Source organism: Octopus sinensis, linkage group LG20, assembly GCF_006345805.1.
Source record: "Octopus sinensis linkage group LG20, ASM634580v1, whole genome shotgun sequence".
Taxonomy (NCBI): Eukaryota; Metazoa; Mollusca; class Cephalopoda; order Octopoda; family Octopodidae; genus Octopus; species Octopus sinensis.
Genome location: NC_043016.1, coordinates 21,262,686 through 21,285,450, shown reverse-complemented (window position 1 = coordinate 21,285,450; position 22,765 = coordinate 21,262,686). Strand labels below are relative to the sequence as shown.

General features: G+C 36.5%; 1 protein-coding gene across 5 annotated transcripts in view; it reads left to right on the top strand.

The window, feature by feature from the left end:
* Window positions 1-22,765, top strand: part of LOC115222594 (protein diaphanous homolog 2) — a 143,274-nt gene that overhangs the window by 37,979 nt on the left and 82,530 nt on the right. For all 5 annotated transcript variants that reach the window (XM_029792888.2, XM_029792890.2, XM_029792887.2 and 2 more), the window contains exons 2-3: window positions 3,486-3,611; window positions 22,297-22,425. In XM_029792888.2, coding sequence (XP_029648748.1) covers window positions 3,486-3,611; window positions 22,297-22,425 — 255 coding nt within the window. The remainder of the gene's footprint in view (window positions 1-3,485; window positions 3,612-22,296; window positions 22,426-22,765) is intronic.

Here is a 22,765-nt window from a genome sequence, read left to right as displayed (position 1 = left end):
ATCGCCTTACTGGCACCTGTGCCATTGGCATGTGTAAAAAGATTCGAGCGTGGTCGTTGCCAGTACCGCCTGACTGGCCCCCGTGCCGGTGGCACGTAAAAGCACCCACTACACTCTCGGAGTGGTTGGCGTTAGGAAGGGCATCCAGCTGTAGAAACTCTGCCAGATCAAGACTGGAGCCTGGTGCAGCCATCTGGTTTGCCAGCCTTCAGTCAAACCGTCCAACCCATGCAAGCATGGAAAGCAGACGTTAAACGATGATGATGATGATTGTAAAGCGGAAAAATATATACTGATTATCTCATCTAAGTTATACCAAAACAGCATCATAATGATCGTACCAAAGTTAAAGATAATCTATATTGTCAAAGATAATCTATATTTTGCAGTCCTTCCATTAACTTTATAAGAGTGGTAAAACAAAATTGGTGTGAATGTTGAAATTATTTGTTAAAAATCTATCTTATTGAAATGTATCTCATGTTTTTGGTTTGTGTGATTTTTATCTACTGAATGTGCATACTGTAAAAAACCCACGTAATTTATGCACTCTTTTTCACAAAAACAAAAATAAACTTTGGTAGGTGTGTAAATTACATGAGTAGATCATTTCCAGATTTTTTTAGAATTTTTTTTTGTTGGAAAAGGACAAACAAATGTACAAACATTTGTATTGGAAGTTGACTCATATAATGTCAGAATAGGTTTTTACAGAAAAAATATAATGAAGTTGACTTTTATTTATGCTGGACAGTATAATGCTTACTTTTTCTGTATAAATTAACTAAAACCATTAAATGGTTAACTACTGTCGGTTGAGTAAAGTGTTATCCAAGCTGGTGTTTATTGGTAAATTAAACTTATTTTGCAACACTTGTGCATATTTATCAGCTTTGTTTTTGTTAATGAGAATTATCAACAACTCTTCCTGTGGTTGTGATTCGAGAAGACATTCAGAAGTATGCTAAAGATTGGACATAATCTCTTGTGGGCAAGAAGTGTAAGATAAAGTTTATTATAAACAACACAAACACTTCATAATTTAATAGCTTTCAATGTGATACCTGTTAAACAGAAATTATTTTTATTTAATGAAAATTTAATAAAAATCTAACCATAAGTAAGTGAAATTATACCAAATACAACTAAATTGAAAACCTTTCCCCCTGACTATATCGACAATTCTGAAAACTTTTGGGTGCGAATTTTACATGAGTAGAAGCTTTTTTTTAAACAATTTTATCCCAAAAATCACCTGCGTAAATTACAAAGGTGCGCAGTTTACATGGATTTTTATGGTATATTAATTGTGGCCACTCTATATATGTTCTCTCTGCTCATGAGGTGAGGAAGGAACATGATTGAATTGAGGATGATCTATTTCTTGATCATATAGCAAGATACATTGGTAAAGCAAATTCTAATGTTTTCTGGATTTTCATGTAACCATTCATTGTTCAGTTTTAACACAAAATTTTTCTAAGACTGGATACTAAATAGTTTTTTAAATACTACTGTTAGTGTGGAGTTTCGGTGACATATTTCTCCTCTTGTACAACGCCCGGCCGCATCCCAACATAACATACATAACATAATATTATATAATATTATATAAGCCATAATACATGTTTATAAACAGTGCCAAAGTATATGAAATAAGGACTCCAAAAACTGTTCTACTTTTATAAAGAGAAGATAGATTTTATTCACAGTGTACAAAGTGATTTGTTATTATTAGCGTAGTGTTGTGTCATGAATGCATGCTTATAATATTTGTGTATGTGTGTTCATGTGTGCGACAGAAGTACAGAAATAAGGTGTATGTAAATACAACAGAGCATGAGAGAAGTCTCAACATTTTGAGTTAAAATGAAGTTATTTTAGAGTTATTTTACCAGTTCATGTAGTACACGATAATGAGTTCTATACAAGATTTGAGTCTCAGAGCTGAGATTAGTTGAGTCACTTGTTGTGCATATTTTCTCTTGATATAGATATTCTTTCAGATATATATATACTGCAACTGTTTTTCCATGGTGAGATTTTTACACTAACAGCATGAGTTGAATCTGTATTTATCTTGTGTACAAGTTGAAATCTTCATAGATGGAGACGATGTTGGTTATGACGTTATGTCTGTTGCTGGTTTACAATAGCGTCTTCATATTATGGTTGGCTTGGCTGTCGTCTGCCTTTCGAACTGGAACATGGTTGAGTAAGCTCTGTGTGGTCTCCGACCAAGACCTGAAAAGGTCTTAAGCCGAAAGACGCTGAATCGTGATATGATCAGCCTATTTAAAGAGTTAAGATGGCTCAAATGAAAAGTCCTATTCGAAAGCCGTGATTGGTCAGTTTACACACTGGCGTGAAATAAGTAGAGAGACAGACCGCGCTTAGATGCTAACCAATCGGATCAGTGGACACAACAAGGTTAAACTAGCCAAAGATGTTTGTAATCTCAAACGAGATCATTTTTACTATTTTTCTCAAACAGTGAAGATAGCAATGAAGAAAACAATATTGCTACACTACCTATCTTAGCATTTTAAATATAGCTCTGTATATTCTTGCATGGCTGCAAATTGATTAATTCCTTATGAGGAAATCTGTTATGTTTATATATATATTTGTGTGTGTTGGCAAAAGACATAAAACTGAGACAACAGAAGATCCAGTGTTTCAACTAAAAATACTTTGTGGTATTTGTTTCATCTGATTTATTCCTTGAGTATTTAAACTGGTCATATCCAGTCCTTATGTTCTACCTATACTATGTTCAAACTGATCACATCTGGCCTCTCACATCTACACTACCATTTTAAAAATAAACAATCACATCTTTGAAACCTCAAAGTTACAAGCTAATGTACGATTAATTTGAAACAATGTGAATGAACAAACATTGCATTTGATAAAGTAATCTAAATGCTAAAGGGTTGTACAGATGATAATGTGAACTATTTATTGACTTGTTCAAAATCTGTAACCACCAATATTATTATTCATCAAATTTGATATCTGAATGCATGAAATCTTGAATTCTTTCTATCATTTCTGTGGTGAATAAATTATTATTGAATTGTGAAATGCTTACATTTTGAAATATATGTAAATATAAAGTGAACATAGAATTGAGTTAAAAGAATGAAGTAAGGTACATGACAGAGTTTGAAAACATTTATAATTTAAATCTTAGTTTTCTTTTCTTTCAGTAGTATTTCATCTGTCTTTACATTTTGAGTTCAAATTCTACCAAGGTCAGCTATGCTTTTCATCCTTTGAGTTTAATAAAATAAGTATTAGTTGAGCACAGTTTCCCCACCTCTTAAAATTGCTGACCTTGTGTCAAAGGAAGAAATGATTATTTTAAAATAGTTTTTTTTTTCAAATGAGCTTGCTTTGTATGTAGAGCAAAAAGAAGGAAAAAAAACTCATACATTGTAATAAATTAAGATTTTTCATTTTAAAACTTCTTTAAATTTCAGCTTGATTCAATATTTCGGCGTAATGTTAGTCCTCATCCAAGTAAAGAAGATGAACACAATGGGATTGAGAGTCCACCAGATAGTCTTTCAGAGCTTGAATTCAGTCAAAAATTTGAAGCATTTCTTGTAAGTATATCTTTTTCTTTATTTCCTCCCTTTTCTCTCTCTTTGTTTCTTTCTCTTTTTCTCCCTAACTTTCTCTTTCCTCTCTCACCCTCTCTCTTTCATGCCTTGTAAAGTGTTTTCTTTTATGTTACTTGCAAAATAAATTAATCAGGTAGAAATTTATAAATGTGTAAGTATGTGGTATACATCAGTGTGATTGACCTTAGTGTCAGGGTAAGAAATTAGGCAATTAATACCTAATTGTACAATTAATACCTAATTGGGACTGTTCCTTTGCAATGAGCAAGTCATGATATATGTTCATGCAAACAGAAAAGAAAACTGAACAGAAAAAATTCAGTAAAAATAATGTCATAAAAAAATTTTTTTGTATTGACATATCTCTTCTTTTGATCAGAGCCTTACTCAGAAAGAATTTGCTTAGTTTTAATTCTTATTTCCAGTGGAACATCATCATCATCATCATCATCATCATCATCATCATCCTTCCCCTGTGCTGGTGTTGGTTAGACAGTTTGACAGGAATTGGCAAGTCAGAAGATTGTGCCAAGCTTTGCTATCTGCTTTGGCATGGTTTCTATGACTGGATGCTCTTTCTAATGCCACCCTCTTTACAAAATGTACTGGGTGCTTTTTACATGGCACCAGCAGCAGCAGCAGCAGCAGCAGCAGTGAGGTCACCAAGTAACTTGCAAGACAAGCCTTCTCAACTGAAGGTCTTCTCTTGAGGGAGGTGGCTTAGTGCCAGTTATGAAATAAAGGACAGAAATAGGTGTCTAGCAGAGAGAGATACATGGCTTCTTCAGTTGGGGACAGAGAGAGAGAGAGAGAGAGATAGGTGGGTGAGATGGTGAAGATATGATGAGGTGGAGAGTGGACAAGATAAGTTTGCAAGGTTGCAAAAGGTGAGAGATGGAAGAGAGGGGAATGCAGTGGGATGCTGTAGGGAAGAGATTTGATATACTGTTATAAGGATAATAATAATTGAACACCCCTTCCCACATGAGTGGTACTTGTTAGTCGTTAGAAATACTATGACATAGGCAGTCGAGTTGTTGAAGTCAGCAAAGTCAGTCATTGATAGTATTGTCTTTACTTGTCTAACTAACTATACTGCTATACTGGAGTGGTTGTTATAGCAGCCCAGCATTGAATTGCAAGTGTGGCAATGAGGAATTAACAAATTCACAAAGATTAAACGAACTCGTAAGGAGTTATGAAACCCACAAAAGCTTTTTGTGTGAATTTTTACAGTATACAAAATCGTAAAATTATGGAAGAATTGTTAGCTGTTTTGCTCGAATTGCAAAAGCAGCAGCAACAACAACTGCTAGAACAACAATAATTACTGTTATAGCAAAAAATGCTGCAATTAAGGAATAGTAAGTCGTCTAAAAATGCTGAGAAGATGTTCTTGCCTTATTATGTTGCCAACTCAATAATAGAATATAAGTATAAACCAGATGAATGAGTTACCTTCCAGGCGTACTATAAAAAATACAAAGAGATCTTCAATAAAGAGTGCAAAGATTGGGACAGTGATATAAACATGTGTCTAATCCTAAGAAAACTGGCAGCATGTGAACATGAGCATCACAGCAATTACATATTCTTGAAAAAAGCATTCTGACATAAACTTTAGAAATACAACAGACATATTGTGGAAGATTTTTAGTGAGAAAAGCTTGTTTAATACATACTGGAAATGTTTGAACCTAGAAAAGAACAATGAGGAGGAGTATATCACATATGCTGGTAGAGTTAACAGAGAATGTGTAAAGCTCAAACTGGATGAGTTAATGCCAGACATATTCAAGATATTTACTCATGGACTAACTGCAGAGAAAGATGCAGAAGTAAGAACAATAATTCTCTCTAAACTGGAACAAAACCGAGCTGTAACCTTACAACAAGTGTCAGAAGAGTGTGAAAAAATAGTAAATCTAAGGTACAACACTGAGAAAATTGAACATAAAGATTGCTCCTAAATGAAACAAGTGTGAAACAGGCAGAATAGAAATCAAGTGTGTACTAAAATACATTTCAAACAGGACAAAAGTCAGGAAACAAACCCATGTTTTGCATGTGGAGGTCTACACCCGAGAAAAAACTATGCATTTATGAAAGTGGAATGTTTCCGTTGTGGAAAAATTGAACATGTGGAAACACACTGTAAAACCAAGATGGCAAAATGTTGGAACAAAGAAAAAAGAGCAAACAAGATGTTGTCAAAAGAAAATGGTAATGTGACAAAGAAGAAATTTGTAAATGTGAAAATTGAAAATATCAGGTCATTAAGAATGAAATGTTTGATTTTCTTACACACTCTAATGTTTTATCGTGACAATTCTGTTTTACAACATTGAAGAGTTACATCATCATTTTTCGAAATGCAATTCATAGTGTCTGATTATATTGTGAGTTTTCTCTTGTAAATCAATTTTTCTGAACCAATAGATAGGTAAAAAAAAATTCCTTTGGAACCAATGCATCTCAGACAACTTGAAACATCAATGAGGTGTTTGGTGAAGTTGTGGCGAATGAGCACACTTTACACTGATAGTTTGAGAAGTTCGAGTCCGGTGACTTTACTCTTGACAGTCAAACCCCACGGTAGACCCGAGACCAAGGTGGATAATGATGAGCTGGAAACTGTAGTGGAAGCGGATAGATCTCAAACAATGTGTAAGTTAGCAGCAAGGTTTAATGTTTTGATTCCAACTGTATAGAACCATCTGAAACAAATTGGCAACATAAAGAAGCTGGACAAGTAGTACCACACGAACTGAATGAGCATCAAATGATGTCGTCTTGAAACTTGCTGTTCTTTGATGTCATGGCATAAAAGCAAACCATTTTTGCATCATATTGATAGCAAAGGACAAAGGGCACATGCCAGCCCAAGGTTGCTATGTATTAGTTTAATGCTCAGGACATGAGAAAGTCTTTTACATTTTGAGCCTACGCTCTTCGACAGAAAGGAATTAAAAAATAAACAGGTAGAGAAAATAGAAAAAGGTTTAGTGGTTAACAATCTATCATGGCGAATGCTGAACAAAGGGGTCACACAGGAGAGCTAGGAAGAAGGGGAGATAATAAAGTAGTGATGATCCCAAAACGAAGGTGCATATGCATGTGTATATGAGAGCGTTATGTGCCTGTGGAAGGGGACTGGTGACATTGACGTGTGCAGGTGTAGGTGTGTGGATAATGGTGTAGGTGCTAGGAAGTGTTCAGTGCTAGTGTGTGCACTGGTGTGGGTGCTGGGAAGTGGTCGGTGCTAGTGTGTGGGGTGTGTGGGAGTGAGGGAAGTGAGGGTGGGATCAAAGGGGTGGGGTGGGATGGAATGTATAGGGATGGTTGGGTTGGAATGTGTAGGAGTGGTGTAACAAGGGAGGGGGTGACAATGAAGGAAGAGGTTGGCAGGGAGAAGGTGGGTAGGAGTGAAGAGAGGAAGCAGGTGTCAGCAGGAGAGGTGGGTGGGAGAAAGGTGTAGAGGAGGAAGGTTAGATGAAGAGAGGAGGATAGTTGAGCCCATGTGATGTGAAGGGAGAAGATTAATCCTTGCTCATAGTGAAGATGGGAGTCCAGATAGTCCCTGTGCAAGGACAATCCAAACACAGACAGGTGTTTAGATATCTATGTAGGATGAAGGGGATATCCACGTAGGATGAAGTAGCAAGCCATGAGTTGAGATTGAGTCTCAGTCATGGTCGTCACTGCAGAGCCTGCATAGCCAGAGAAATTGGGAATAGGGGATGGGGAGCTTGCTGTGTTTAGGGTGGGAGGGGGAGAAGTTGAAGTATGAGTGTGAATCTGTGTGTTTGTAGTGGATGGAGGTGGTGAGAGTGGAGTGATGAATGCTGACCAAAATGTTGAGAAAGGCAACTGAGGTGTCGGAAATAGTGCAGGAGAAGTGGAAGGCAGGATGGAAAGATTTGACAACATTGACCTATATTTCTGGACTGCCATATTACCTTGGTGATAGCTATTAATATCCAGTACTGCTGCCGTAGTCTCCTTTAGAGAGACTTAGAAATAATATTTCTGTTTTTGAAAACCAGTGGATGTATTCCACTGAATTTAGATAAATAATCCTTCGAACAAACGGTCAGTAGCGATGCCTGCTGCGTTTGGCTGCTCTGCATTGATAAAGGGCAAATACCCTGAAACTAGTCTGCAGATGCCTGACCAGCAAGGGGAAGTGGATGACCTCCCCTGTTTGAAGATTATAATGGACACAGGTTTGTGTCACATAGCTAGCTAGAGGCGATGGCCTCTTGGAGCTAATCAATGGCAGCATTTGCTCTATATTTCTGGACTACCATATTAGCTTGGCGATAACTATTAATATCCAGTACTGCTGCCGTAGTCTCCTTTAGAGAGACTTAGAAAGAATATTTCTTATGTATATGTGTGTATGTATATATTATATATATATATATATATATATATATTTGTGTATATGTATGTTTATATATATATGTATGTGTGTACTTCTAGCCTCATATACTGCATTAAATGCAACCTCTGTGGGAAACTATATGTAGGTCAGATGGGCCACCGACTGGCAGACCGGTTCACTGAACACCTAATAGATGTTCAGCTACATTCGAACACTCCTGTCGCCTGTCACTTCCGCTTGGCCAACCATTCTCCCTCTAACATCTCCGTCTTTGGCCTTGCTCTACACCACGGATCCACACACTCAAGACTCCACCTGGAACAGCGCTATATCTTTAATTTACAGATAATTATCCCCCACAGACTAAACAACTCCCCCCCTCCTAGTGACTGCCGCTACACCTCCCGTAACAAGCAACTTAATTTCTTTTCTCATTTTTCATTTTTACTTGTAATTGCGCCATTTATATTGCATTAACTTCCTTATCTCCTTTCAACCGTAATTTTTATATTTTGTTTTTATAATTTTTTGTTTTTTTTATTTTTTATTTCTATATACACGCACACATACATACACATACATACATATCCACGGACGCACATATACCTCCCACACACCACACACATACAACACACATACATGCACATATACACACACATACACACACGCACCCACATACACACACGTGCACATGCACAAGAATGCACACATACCTATCCCAGACAACCCCACGCACACATATCTCTATGTTCACACACACATATACACATGCACGCACACACTTGCACACCTGCATATACATACACACATAATACACACATGCACATATACACACGTACATACACACACAAATTAGCACAGGTTCGCACATATACCTCCAACACACAATACAGATACAGACACAATTATACACACATGGACACAAACACGCACGCACTTAAGCATATGCACACAAGCACATGCATGCACATACACACAGGTACGCACATATACGCTTACACAAACCCCACACACAATATATGCATACATATATATATATGTGTGAGAAATGTTTAGTTCAAGTAGAACAATGTGAACTTTTGTGGGTGGGTCCAAAAAGTTAGTTTTCTAATGAAGATTCTTCATATCAAAGTAGTATCTTGCTAATGCATGTATTTAAAATATTAAAATATGACAAATAAAAAGTGTGTTATGAGCATGTATAGTATATAGTATATAATGAGCATGTATAGTATATATATAGTATATATAGTGTGTTATGAGCATGTATAGTATATAGTATATAATGAGCATGTATAGTATATATAGTGTGTTATGAGCATGTATAGTATAGTATATAAACTCAACTATGAGTTAAAAAATGGAGATGAGAAGATGTTAGAAGTTTTTGTAAAGTTTTAATCCATACGATCATTTCGAATGATAACACCAACATGTAAGAAACATGGAAAAATTAAATTAAGTTTAATAATTATTAAAATGATAATTAAATTAAATTAATTTAATTACGTATTACCATTCTCCTCAGTGGAAAAGATGATGAAAACATCAGAAAAGCTATTAACAAAAGAATGTTACAATGAAACTACAGAGAGCCTGTGTCAGATAAACTCGATCGGATATTCATAAGAAAAATTGTGAAAGATGAAAACAGAGATATAGGAACATTCTTATGTAGTGTTGAGTCTATCTGTGTAAGAACTAGAACTGTTTTGGCCAATGCATATTTTAAAATATAAGTAGGAAAGATCAGAGACAAAAAAATATAACAAAATTTTACATCCGCATCTAACACACATAAATGCATGCGCTTGCACATAAAAGTGTATACACCTACACATATATACATTTGAATATGAATAAATAATAATAAGCATCTAGTGGGATATGATAGCTATATTTAAATTTTAGTGTGTATTGACAGTAATGGGTGGTGTACAATGAAAAGCGGTGAAAAAAATTAAAAAAAGAAATAATTTACTAAAAGAAGAGTGTCTATGATAAGGAGTTTAGGTATATGGATGTGATTTAAAATAAGTTAATAGAAAATTGCACGGGTCTTAATAAGTTACTGTGAAACTGCAGAAACATGAGGCCTTACACTTGAGAAAAGACGGTTTAGGGCATGATATTGTTAAGGCAATAACCTTGGTAACCTCTTGAATCAAATCAATACCCAAGCTACCTTTCAAAAAGTTAAATTTTTCTGCTGTTTACGGTTTCTGTGTATAAGTGCTTTTGAGTGAAGCCAGGCCAAACCACTGAACCACCAAACCAATTCGATTGAAATTAGGTATGTTCTGAGGCATGTTTTAGTCATAACAACTGTTTCGATCAATGTTCAGTTTTCGCAAAAACTCAATCAATAATTGTCGATTTTTTTTTTGTTTAAAAAGTCATCCGATTTCAAGGAAACTCGGTACACATTTGCAGTTTAACCCAAAGAATTTCATGGCGTCACAGTACTCAGCGGATGACCAGAAGACTGAAACTGAACTACAGAAGCACAATGAAGCTGCATACCACTTAACATGTTTATTGCTCCAGCATTTTATGAGACACCAGATTATTCAGATTTATTTATGCTAGGGATCCACTATAACCGCTACACAGTGTATCCGAGCCAACACAAATGCTTTTATTTTCGCCTTCTGTTACATGAAGGATGTGGGCCCCAGTCATTTGATGACTTAAGGAATGTCGATGGCTCTGTTTGCAGCACTTACAGGGAAGTATGCCTCAAGCACTTCCTGTTGGAAGACAATGCGCAATCGGAGGTTACGTTATTTGAAGCTGTTGCATCCCAGACACCTAAGCGTCTATGCGCTCTATTTGCTGTTATGCTGCAAATTTGTGAACTGAACAACCCTTTGTCTTTGTGGCTCAAATTTAAAGACAACTTATTGGAGGACTTCATACGTCAGGTGAAGTTGCTTTTTCTTTGGATAGAAAATATAAGTGATGAGGTATACAATCAAGCCTTAATTGACATTGAAAATACTTTTGTATCACTCAGTGGAAATGACTTACCCTCATATGGTCTGCCTAAATCATTGCATTCAGAGTCAAATTTACTTCCTATGACTCTTTTGCGAGAGACGTCCTATGATGCAGATGCCCATGCCAATTTCGTCATAGAAACTGAACCAAGAACTCTGACCAGAGCCAAGTACTGAAATGCTGTCAGCTTATTGTGTGGGATGAGTGTACTGTGGCCCACAAGGGAGCCTTCGACGCATTAAACAGAACCCTTCAGGATATCAGGGGTTGTGAAGCCCCCATGGGAGGTGTTACACTTTTGCTTTCAAGTGACTTTAGGCAAACTCTTCCTGTTATCCCCAAAGGCACGTGAGCAGATGAGGTTCAAGCATGCCTTAAATCACCCCCGCTCTGGCGTCATGTCAGGTTACTGACCCTGACAATCAACATGAGGGCTCGATTGCTCGGCAACCAAACGTTGGCTAACTTCACAAGTAACATTCTGAAACTTGGCGATGGTAAAGTGCCTCTTAACACTGATGGGGAACTGGACGTCCACCCATTCACAACTCCCATTTTATCTTTGGCCGAACTCACCAATAAAGTGGCTGTCTGAAAGAGCAGTGCTGGCTCCGAAAAATGTGACCATTACAAAACTCAGTGATCAAGTGTTGCAGTTACTTCCCGGTGCTCCTTTCGCATACAAATCTGTAGATACAGTGGTAGATGTAAATGAACCGATGAATTTCCCAACGGAGTTCCTCAACTTTTTAGACCCTCTCTACCTACCACATCTGCTATGCCTTAAAGGTAGAACTCCTGTTATGCTTCTGCGCAATTTGAAGCCGCCCAGACTGTGCAACAGAATACATCTGGTTGTAAAGAAATTGATGAAGCATGTTGTCGGGGCCACCATCCTATGCGGAAAAGGTGAGGATGTATTCATTTCCAAGATTCCCCTTACTTCCTTGGGAGCAGACACACCTTTTGCCTTCAGAAGACTGCAATTATTGGGAATTGATATAAAACTTGAACAATTGCAGCGTGGAAGGTGTTTATAAGCCATTTAAGAAACACACACAAACCATTAGATTCACTTCAACATTTAAATTTAATTTGCCAAAATATTTTCGTCGCTTTGAGACTGCGACCTGTTCACTGACAAAATTCCATGCTGCACAGAAAAGTTGGCAAGTCTTATAAGTGATGGTAGCTGCAGCAAAGACCCTACTTTGAAAACAGAGAGGAAATTGTCACAGATCTTAATCAAGAACAAGGATTACTTTACACCAATGAAGTACAGTTCTTTCTAACCACTTGTCTATCCCTAGTTTCCGCATTGACCACTAGATAAAGGATTGGGAGACCCTGTGAAAGGCTTTCTCCAATTCAATAAAAGCCAAGTACAGAGGTTTATCTTTAGCTATGTATTTCTCCTGCAGCTGTCTTACCAGAAATGTAGCGTCAGTAGTGCTTCTACCTGGCACAAAACCAAACTGCATCTCTCCCAGGTCAACTATCTCCTTAATTATTTTGGCTGTCACCCTCTCCATAACTTTCATCACCAGGTCCAGCAATTTGATACCCCTGTAGTTATTTCTATCTAAAGCGTCACCTTTATCTTTGTAGCAGTTGACTATGATGCTGCTACACCAGTTATTGGATATGACGCCTTTACGATGTGGGTGACTAGCCCATAATTCAGTGGTGATTCCTGATGGGCTTGGTGCTTTCCTTGTCTTCATATTCTTAATTGCTTTATCTACCAGGGTACTGTCAATTAAGGTAGCAGGTCCCTCAATTTCTTCAACATTTGGCAGGCTCTCCTCCCATTCATTCTCCACATTCAGTAGTGTTTCATAATGGCATGTCCAAGGCTCTTTCTTTGCAGGACCATTAAATGCATGTACTCCATCATCCATGTGGATTCATTTCTCTCCTATGACATCACAATTTTCTCTCACACACTGTCTTGCAATCTGAAATAATTTAATTCTTTGGTCCTCACATCACTGAACATTCTTTTCTGTTTCTCCCTTGGCTATATATATACCTGTCTCCTAGCTTCCCTTCTTGCTGTCTAATACAGTTCCCTGCTACCCCCACTCTTCTAGGCTTTCCAGGCCTTTTTCTTTGCTCTAATAGCCCTGCCTACAGGATTATTCCACCACCATGCTACTCTATGTTTGGAAGGTACTTTGCACCAGCCACAGATCTGGTCCGTGGTAAGTTGTCACTCACGAATTACCAGTTGCCCTACAAGTCTTCCCCCCTCTCATCAAATTTCTCATTGAGGATGTCCCTAAATCTCTGACCATGTGAATGGTTCTTAAGCTTCTAAGTTCTTCGTTTTGCAGAATGGTCTGCTTCTTGACATCCTTTTGGCTTTGAGTCTGATGTCACTTATAACTAGTTTATGCTGGTGGTGGTGTTGGGAGGTACATTTTTCACCAGGGAGGGTCTTTGTATTTAAGAGCAACCATGCATTCTACTGTCTGGTGAGAATGAAATCAATCTGGCTCACAGAGTCACTTGATTGATAGGTTATCAGGTGGTTGGCTGGCTTCCTGTAGTTGGTGTTGCAGATCAATAGGTTCCTTGCCTCACAGGACTCCAGTAGCCTAGTTCCTGCTTCGTTTCAGGAACCAGTTCTATGGCCCCCATGAACACTATGAAAGATACTGGGCTGCTGTCTGACATGCCCATTCAAATCTCCAGCCAAAAAGATGAGGTCATTGTCACCCGTCTTTGAGGTAGCCTAGAGAAGAATATCATAGAAGTGGTCCTTCTGTTCATTTGGTAGGCCTGCTTGTGGGGCATAGGCAGAGATAATTGTAGCTATACTATTCTGCAAGACTAGCCTGAACTTAAGCACTCTATTGCACATCCTGACTACCTCTATGACCTTATTCACCCATTTCTCTGTAAGGAGTATTCCCACACCACCTACTGTGTCATTGTTGAACAAATTCTGTTTGGGAGATGATAAGATTTTGCAAAGGATAATATTTTTCACCTAATTTTGAAACTAATATTGCTATCTTTTAATTTCAAAATGAATTTGCTAAGTCTTGTATTATTCTGTTTAATTCTGTTTCTAAAAGAATTCTCATGGTTTGAAATTCTGGTTTTCACAAAACACTCTGTAGAACCAACATGGTACTAATTCTTATCTTCTGCTTCAATGATTGCTTGGTATACCAGATTCTTATGTTTGCTATTATTAAATTTGCATTTTTCTTTAACCTTACAATTACAAAATTTTATGAAGATTATCTTTGGAATTAACTAAAATAGGTAGATTATTGGCAGTTACTTCCCCTTGATAGAATAAACTAAAATTCTCAAATTCATTTTTGGTGGATATTTGATGCATGCTATTTCCAGGAGAAATATCAATTTTACAATTCTCGTAAAAATTATCTAATTTTGCATTATTAATAGAAGTTATATATCTAGATAAGTTTCTAGTTACTGAAAAACCATATCTTAAAAATTTATTATTAATAATTTCACTATACTTATTACAAGCGAAATGCCTGTTTATCAGTCTATGTATATGTTTGATTAAATTAGTCTTAATTTGTTTAGCAAAGAGTAATACAAAACCCCTCCCAGGTGAAGAATGTATCCCCCAGCATAGACTAGTTATTAGTGACTTTAGACTCAAGGCCACACACACTTGCACACACACACACACACACACACACACACACACACACACACACACACACACACACACACACGGATGCAAACACATGCACACTTAAGGATACACATCTTAGAAGAACAAAATTGAGTAAGTGGAGCAAGAGCACACATGAAAACGAAAAGAGCTGCTGAAGAAGTATGACAAAAGATTTCTGGACAATGAACATGAGTTAAAATGAAAAAAAAAAAAAAAGAAACAACAGTAATAAACAAGTGAAGAACAAATATATAGTGTGTGTGTTTATTTGGCAAAAAAAAACAAAAAATGACCATCCCAAAATACAACAATATACACATAGGCACAGATGTGACTGTGTGGTAAGTAGCTTGCCTACCAACCACATGGTTCCGGGTTCAGTCCCACTGCGTGGCACCTTGGGAAAGTGTCTTGTGAGAGGATTTGATGGATGGAAACTGAAGGAAGCCCATCATGTGTGTGTTTGTCCCCCCCACCTCATCACTAGAAAGCTGGTGTTGGTGTATTTACGTCCCTGTAATTTAGCAGTGCGGCAAAAGAGACTGATAGAATAAGTACTAGGCTTACAAAGAATAAGTTTTGGGGTCGATGTGCTTGATTAAAGGCACTGCTCCAGCATGGCTGCAATCAAATGACTAAAACAAATAAAAGAGTATATATTAGCATAAATAATCATTAATTTATTTCAATTTATATGACTTTCCGTTTTTAAACATTTGTAAACATTTAATGTATATAAGATTGTCTTATCTTATTTTACTTGATTGTATCCAGTTGTATTACAAAGATAAATGGTATAACTTTTAACAGTTATATAAATAAAGTTTTATATTAACTCCCAATAAAATGTTTCAATGGAATAACAGGTCTATAATCTATTCTGTTGGCTTTTTCTTTAGCTAAACATGAATCATCAAACAGAAATGTAATACGCATTTTGTAGGTATATAAAGGAAGGAACTGATAGATATGTATTCTAAGATTTTGTAGGTACTGTGCGATGCAAGGTGACAAGAATGGCTCTTTCGTACATCACACAGTCGGTACAATAAATATTAATTGAATAGTACATATATTTGCCAGAGAGAAAAAGGAAACACAACCGTGTAGAAGATTTATTGATGTAATAACATGCATGTCTCTGCGCATATCATGGATACAGAATAATAGACAGGTCATTGTGAGAAGAAAGTTTATGCATATGTGTATAGGCATGGATGTGTGTGCGTGAGTGTACATTTAAGGATGTTGATAAGTAGACTGTGAAAGAGTCTATAATGAGAAGTGAGAAGAATGTTCATAGACACAAGTAAGATAAATAATACCTGTTCACAGTCATTAATACACGGTAGTTGAAATACTGTATCAAGAAGTACTGAGGAAAAAGTTGGGTTTTTATAGAAACTAGTAGGCTCGAAATAGGGTTCAAGAAGGTTGTTCACGTGATGCTATCTGTAGTCTCTGACTGGTTATCCGCAGACGGTTGGTACAACAGAGTAGTGGACACAATCGGATACAAAGGCCAGTTGGTCTCTGCTATGTTTGAATGCATGTATATATAGAGTCTATGCTTCAGTTTCTATATATTGTATTATAATATAAAATACGAATTATTATCTTATCTTAATATTAATTTATTCTATTTATCCCATTTCACTTAATTTTTTTTTTTTTTTTTTTTTACCTCCTTTTAGAACAAATACTGAATTTTATACAAATGAAAATATATACACTTACTGTATACATGTATATACATTTGTGTGTCTATATAAAGTTTATTGCATTTTATTTTATATTTATTTTTACATACTTGATTTATTACCTTACCAAATACATACACACAACATATATGAAATGCTAAAATTCTTTACCTGTGGATTTGAATTCCTTCAAGAAAGATGTAGCTGTCTTTATTATTAAAACAAAAACCCTGAAGATTTTCTATCCCTTACAGCTTAAATTCTTAACATTGGATTTAACCCAAATGCTTTGAATTATGCATTACTAAAGGGACAGAATTGAAACATATGTTTGTTTTTTTAGTTTTCTATCGTGTTTCTTAAACATTTATTTCTATATGTACCTTAATGATGTAAATAACTCAATTCACCGTTTTCTTACATTATTAATTTTACATACACACACACACACACACACACACAAATACATACACATCATCATCATCATCATCATCATCGTTTAACGTCCGCTTTCCGCGCTAGCACGGGTTGGACGGTTTGACCGGGTCTGGGAAGCCAGGGGCCGCACCAGGCTCCAGTCTGAATCTGGCAGAGTTTCTACGGCTGGATGCCCTTCCTAACGCCAACCACTCCGTGAGTGGATTGGGTGCATTTTACGTGCCACCTGCACAGGGGCCGGAGGGTCCGGCATCGTCACGATCGGTTCGAGCATTTTAACGTCTCAGCGGCACGGGGGCAACGAGGTCCGGGGTACTTTGGGGATCGGGGTACTTTGGGGATCCAGGGTACTTTGGGGATCCGGGGTACTTAGAATGGGTAGGGGGTATGTGGAATTGCTGCAGAAAGCCAATGGCGGAAAGATGGGAAGAGATGGGATTACGGCTTGAGGTAGCCTAAGGTTAAATTTTGTAGAGAGAGAGATAGGAAAGATAAATCAAGTTATGGCGAAGGCTTGAAAGTAGCCTAAAAGGTTAAATTTTCGTAACAATGTATGAATAAACGTAGTAACAACGAATAAAAATAGTAAGATAAATTTTTAAGAACTTGCTGCGGGCATCGACCAGGAGTTGAAATTGAAGAAGAAAGTAAGTTGAATTGGGAATTTAAATTGCAGAATCGTAATGGTAATGGCGATTTTCAAGTTTTAGCATAAGAAGAAGAAGAGGGGGAAAAAGACCGCCAATGGCGGAAAGATGGGAAGAGATGGGATTACGGCTTGAGGTAGCCTAAGGTTAAATTTTGTAGAGAGAGAGATAGGAAAGATAAATCAAGTTATGGCGAAGGCTTGAAAGTAGCCTAAAAGGTTAAATTTTCGTAACAATGTATGAATAAACGTAGTAACAACGAATAAAAATAGTAAGATAAATTTTTAAGAACTTGCTGCGGGCATCGATCGAGAGTTGAAATTGAAGAAGAAAGTAAGTTGTATTGGGAATTTAAATTGCAGAATCGTAATGGTAATGGCGATTTTCAAGTTTTAGCTTAAGAAGAAGAAGAGGAGGAAAAAGACCGCCAATGGCGGAAAGATGGGAAGAGATGGGATTACACTTGAGGTAGCCTAAGGTTAAATTTTGTAGAGAGAGAGATAGGAAAGATAAATCAAGTTATGGCGAAGGCTTGAAAGTAGCCTAAAAGGTTAAATTTTCGTAACAATGTATGAATAAACGTAGTAACAACGATCACATGCTCACAAAAAATTTATGAAGTAAGGGGTCTAGAAATAATAGAAAGATGCAGAAATTTGATGTGAAGAGAGTTGGCAGAATTAATTGAAATGGATCTGAAAATACATAAATTAGAAGAGTTAAGTAAAATAAGATATAGCAGTGAATTGTCTGTTATTGTCAGTTGGGATGTTTGTTCTTTTTTGGTATAGGATTATGTGTAAGCCATGATGTAAAGTTCAGGAAAGAGCAGTGTGTAGTCTTTTGAAACTACATTGACTTACAAAAGTGTGGTATAGAAATTGTATTATGAAGAGGAGTTTTGGAGATCATCATCATCATCGTTTAATGTCCGCTTTCCATGCTAGCATGGGTTGGACAATTTTGACTGAGGGCTGGCGAACCAGATGGCTGCACCAGGCTCCAGTCTTGATTTGGCAGAGTTTCTACAGCTGGCTGCCCTTACAGTTTTATTTTGGGTACAAAACCAGAACAATAAAGTGAAATGTATCAGCATCAGAAGTTTTTTGTTTCTCTATCAGATGCTCTACTAATCTTACCATCTCATGTCCTGTATGTTCAAAGAATGAGGACCAATGCCAATGATTTTTTGAAGTTAATGTTCAGTCTATAGGTTTGAAATAAAAATGTTGTCAGGCAATGCCTTTCCAAGAGTAGCTGTTCTAGAAAAGTGCAGTATGTGGGAGGTGAAACATTAAGGATAATGGGAACAGGAAAGGAAAAATGGTTGTGTGGGCCTCAATGAAGAGAGTGCTGGTAAACGGTTCAGGGTAGCAGAATGCATTGAATTACAGATGATAAGGTAGACAGGAAAAACAAATTTGACTGTGAGCTAGAAGTTGTAGAATGTTGAATTTGGTTTATTGTTAGTGCATGTAGTAGCAGCAACATCATACCAGAGATGTGAGTGATATGTTTTAATTGAACTTTGTATCTGATGTATTTGCTAACTCCAAAGAAGGATCTTCCACTTTGTGTCATGGTTTTGGTAATTTGAGACTGCTATCAGATATCACTGGAGGTTTTAAAGTCCGATATATATATATAATGAGTTTGGGGGTTTTAATTAAAGATGAGGTACAAGACTTCCTAGATATTTAAAGTGATTCTATCTTTGTACTGTTGAAACATTGGATTTTCGTGTTTCCATTGAAAGAAATATTCTGAAATTCTCCGTTCACTCAGCCGGTGCAAGTTTAGCATCTAAGTGAAGAAGATTGAAAAGGGGACAATGTGACCATCTACATGGTCACTTGAAACAGAGACATTTCTAAGTTAGCTTGATCAGGGTTAATCTGGAGCTAAATAACCAGTTAAAGAAGTATGAAGGGTGATATTTTCTGCACTGGAATATTGTAAAAAGTGATATAGTTCTTTCACACAGAAGAAAGATTTTAAGATAAAACCAGAGTTATTGCATCTCAGACTATACATTAATACAATTATTTACCAAGTTGATCAATATTTACCTCCTCATTCCTTTCCTTCATTCTACCTTATATAAATATTCAATATTCTACTTTATATTCAGTGCCTCTGAAGCATCAGTTTCCTCTTTTCCCTAACAACGTGCAAACTCATACACGCTCATGAACCTCACTGCATGATTTTTGCTACTGTAGACTACCACAACTTTCCTGATACTGTTATAAGAGAGAATGGCCAAGTCTTCCACTGGTGATGCTTCAAGTTTCTATAACTATAAATCTTAAAGCAATTTACTAGCACATTTGATAAAAGTAGGTTAGAGAAACTATTTCAAAGTGAATTGACACTATGAAACATTTAAAATTCTTTTCTTTTATTCATTTTGTACCTTTGTTGCTTGGATATCAACTTGATCATATACCTCCAATAGAGCCCCTTCGAGTAGCAATAGACCTAATAAAATAGTAATACAAAGTAATAAATAATTTAATAATTAAATAAACATTAGGCTATGGCCATGTTGGGCACTATTACCTCAAAGAATTTTTAGTTGAAAGCATTGACCCGGGAATTTTTTTTTAACTTGTTGCAGTTATTAGACAGCATCCGCCCATGCTGGGGCACCACCTTGAAGAAATTTTAGATGGCTGTATGGAACTCAGAATTTTTTTTTTAAAGCCTGATCAAAACCACTTCTGTGATATATTTTGTTTTTTAAAATCTTTTTACTTGTTGCAGTCATTAGATTGCGACCATGCTGGGGCATCACCTTGAGGAATTTTTAGAGGGGTGTATGGAACCAGGATCTTTTTTAAGCCTGATCAAAACCACTTCTGTGATATAAGCAGAATAGAATAACAGAACACACTTCAAGAAATGTGTTGAAGCATAATACCTACATAGAAGCAATCGAGTTTATACATAACATGTATACACACAAACACACTTTTGTGTGTGTGTGTGTGTGTATGTGTGTGTGAGAGAGAGAGAGAGAGAGAGAGAGAGAGAGAAATTCGAACTGAATGGGAAAACATTAAATTACATACAAAAAAAAGTTTACAAAACTATGTCATTCTGACCTATTTCCTAAAATTTATATTTCCAGCTGCTTTTGTGGTACTTGTTATAGTTATCTCTTTCTCTCTCTCTCTCTCTCTCTCTCTCTCTCTCTCTCTCTCTCTATCTATCTATCTATCTATCTATCTATCGAATAATAATAAAGAACACTGCATACCAGTGTGTTGATCATTACTGGACACAGAATATAAAAATGTAGCCTTACTACATAACAGAACGATTACAAAATAAATGCAATAAATATCAAATTTGTCTACCCCCAATTTATCAGATATTTATTTGTAATTTCTTTTTGTCAAAAAAAGTATGTCTGAGAACAGTGGGACTTTTATCCACTTTAATACTTTAACTATAGGGCTTTTGTTGGGGGAGCGGGAAGAGAGAAATGTCTACTTTTCATACTTTAATTAAGGGGCTTTTTTTTGTTTTGTGTGTGTGGGCTTTGTCCTAGGGGGGTTTTGTCTGAGTAGGGGTGAGGGCTTTTGCTCTATACTCCTGTCCACTTTTTTTTGTCAATAAAAAAAAAAAGTGTGTCTGAGAACCGTGAAGCTTTTATACACCTTCATACTTTAAATTATGAGGCTTTAACTTATGAGGGGGCGGGGACTTTTTGCTGGGAAGCTTTTGTCTTACACTCACCTCCACTGGAGCCTCTTAATAAAACAAAACAATAGATAGATAAACAGCAACAATAATGAAATAAAAATAAATGTTAAGAAATAACAAGTTTTCCATTGGTGATGCTTAGAATTTCTATCACTCTGAATTTTAAGGCATTTTCCAGGCAAATTTATTTGATAAAGATAGGTCAGAGAAACCTATTTTAAAGCAAATTGAAACTATGAGACCTCTTGAATTCTCTTATTTTATTCATCTTGTACCTTTGTTGCTCAGATATCAACAACACGATAATATACCCCCAATAGAACCCCTTGAAGTATTCCAAGACTTGGTCACCTAGGTAGTGAAAGCTATCAACTAATTCTAGTTTTTTCTCCTGGCATGAGATGGAAGCTGTTTTCTACACATTTTCAATGTTTATTGCTGCACACACAAAGACTGTCTTCTCAGTTAGCCTTCCTTTGATATTGCTGCATTTCTTATGTGTCCATATCTTACACCAGGTACATCTTAGGAACTTTCTACCTATGCCTTTGCTTCAGATCAAGCAGGACCATCTACCTGAGGGGATTTGTGATTTATCTGCCTTCCTACTCACTAAGACTTAGGTTTTTGTTAACATTGACTAAGGCCCTTTGACACCTAAAACTTCTTCCTCTAGTTCTAATAGTGACTCAGCTATTAGAGCAAGGACATCAATTCCCAGGGGCATCCTGTCTTGAATTCCTCTGTTATTGCCTGGAGGACTATGATAAATAAGAGGAGGGCCGAGGACTGATCCTTGGTGAACTGTACCCTAAATTTTTCATTGTACTTGTTGCCAACCCTCACCTTACTGGTAGTGTCTCTGTATATGGCTTGTATAGCTTTCATTAACCACTCATCTATCCCTAGTTTCCACATTAACCACCAGATAAGGGATCTAGAGACCCTGTCAAAGGCTTTCTACATGTCAACGAGAGCCAAGTACAGAGGTTTATTTTTGGTTATGTATTTTTGGCTTGTCAGTTCATGTTAAATTGTCCAATCCATGCTAGCATGGGAAATGGATGTTAAGTGATGCTTGTGATAATATATATATATATAATTTTTTTGTTCTTAGAATGAATTAAATCTAAATGAAGAAAAGAAGGCTCCGTTAAGAAACAAATCTATTGAGGAGAAGAAAAAGATGCTTGATATTCAAGATGAAAAGAAAAAAATGCTCGAAAGTCAAGCAAAGAGTAGTAAAGTAAGTATTTTATATATATTTTTTGTGCTTGCATTATTATTGAATGATTAGCTAAGTTATACAGATCCCTAATGCATTCATTGACTACATAAAAGTGATCTAAAGGAAGTAACTTAAGTTGACCAATGGCACAAATTTAGATAATTCATGTAGATGTTGATGTATTTGAATCATATACTAAAAGATCTCAGTGAATTAAAATTTGCGTCTTAGTTGAAAACAAAAAAATAAAACCTGGCAGTAATTGTTAGTAACTCTCTCTTTTGAGGGTTACCAACAACTGCCATCAGATTTTTGTTTTGTTTTTGTTTAAGCTTCAGGTTATAATTCATTGAGAATT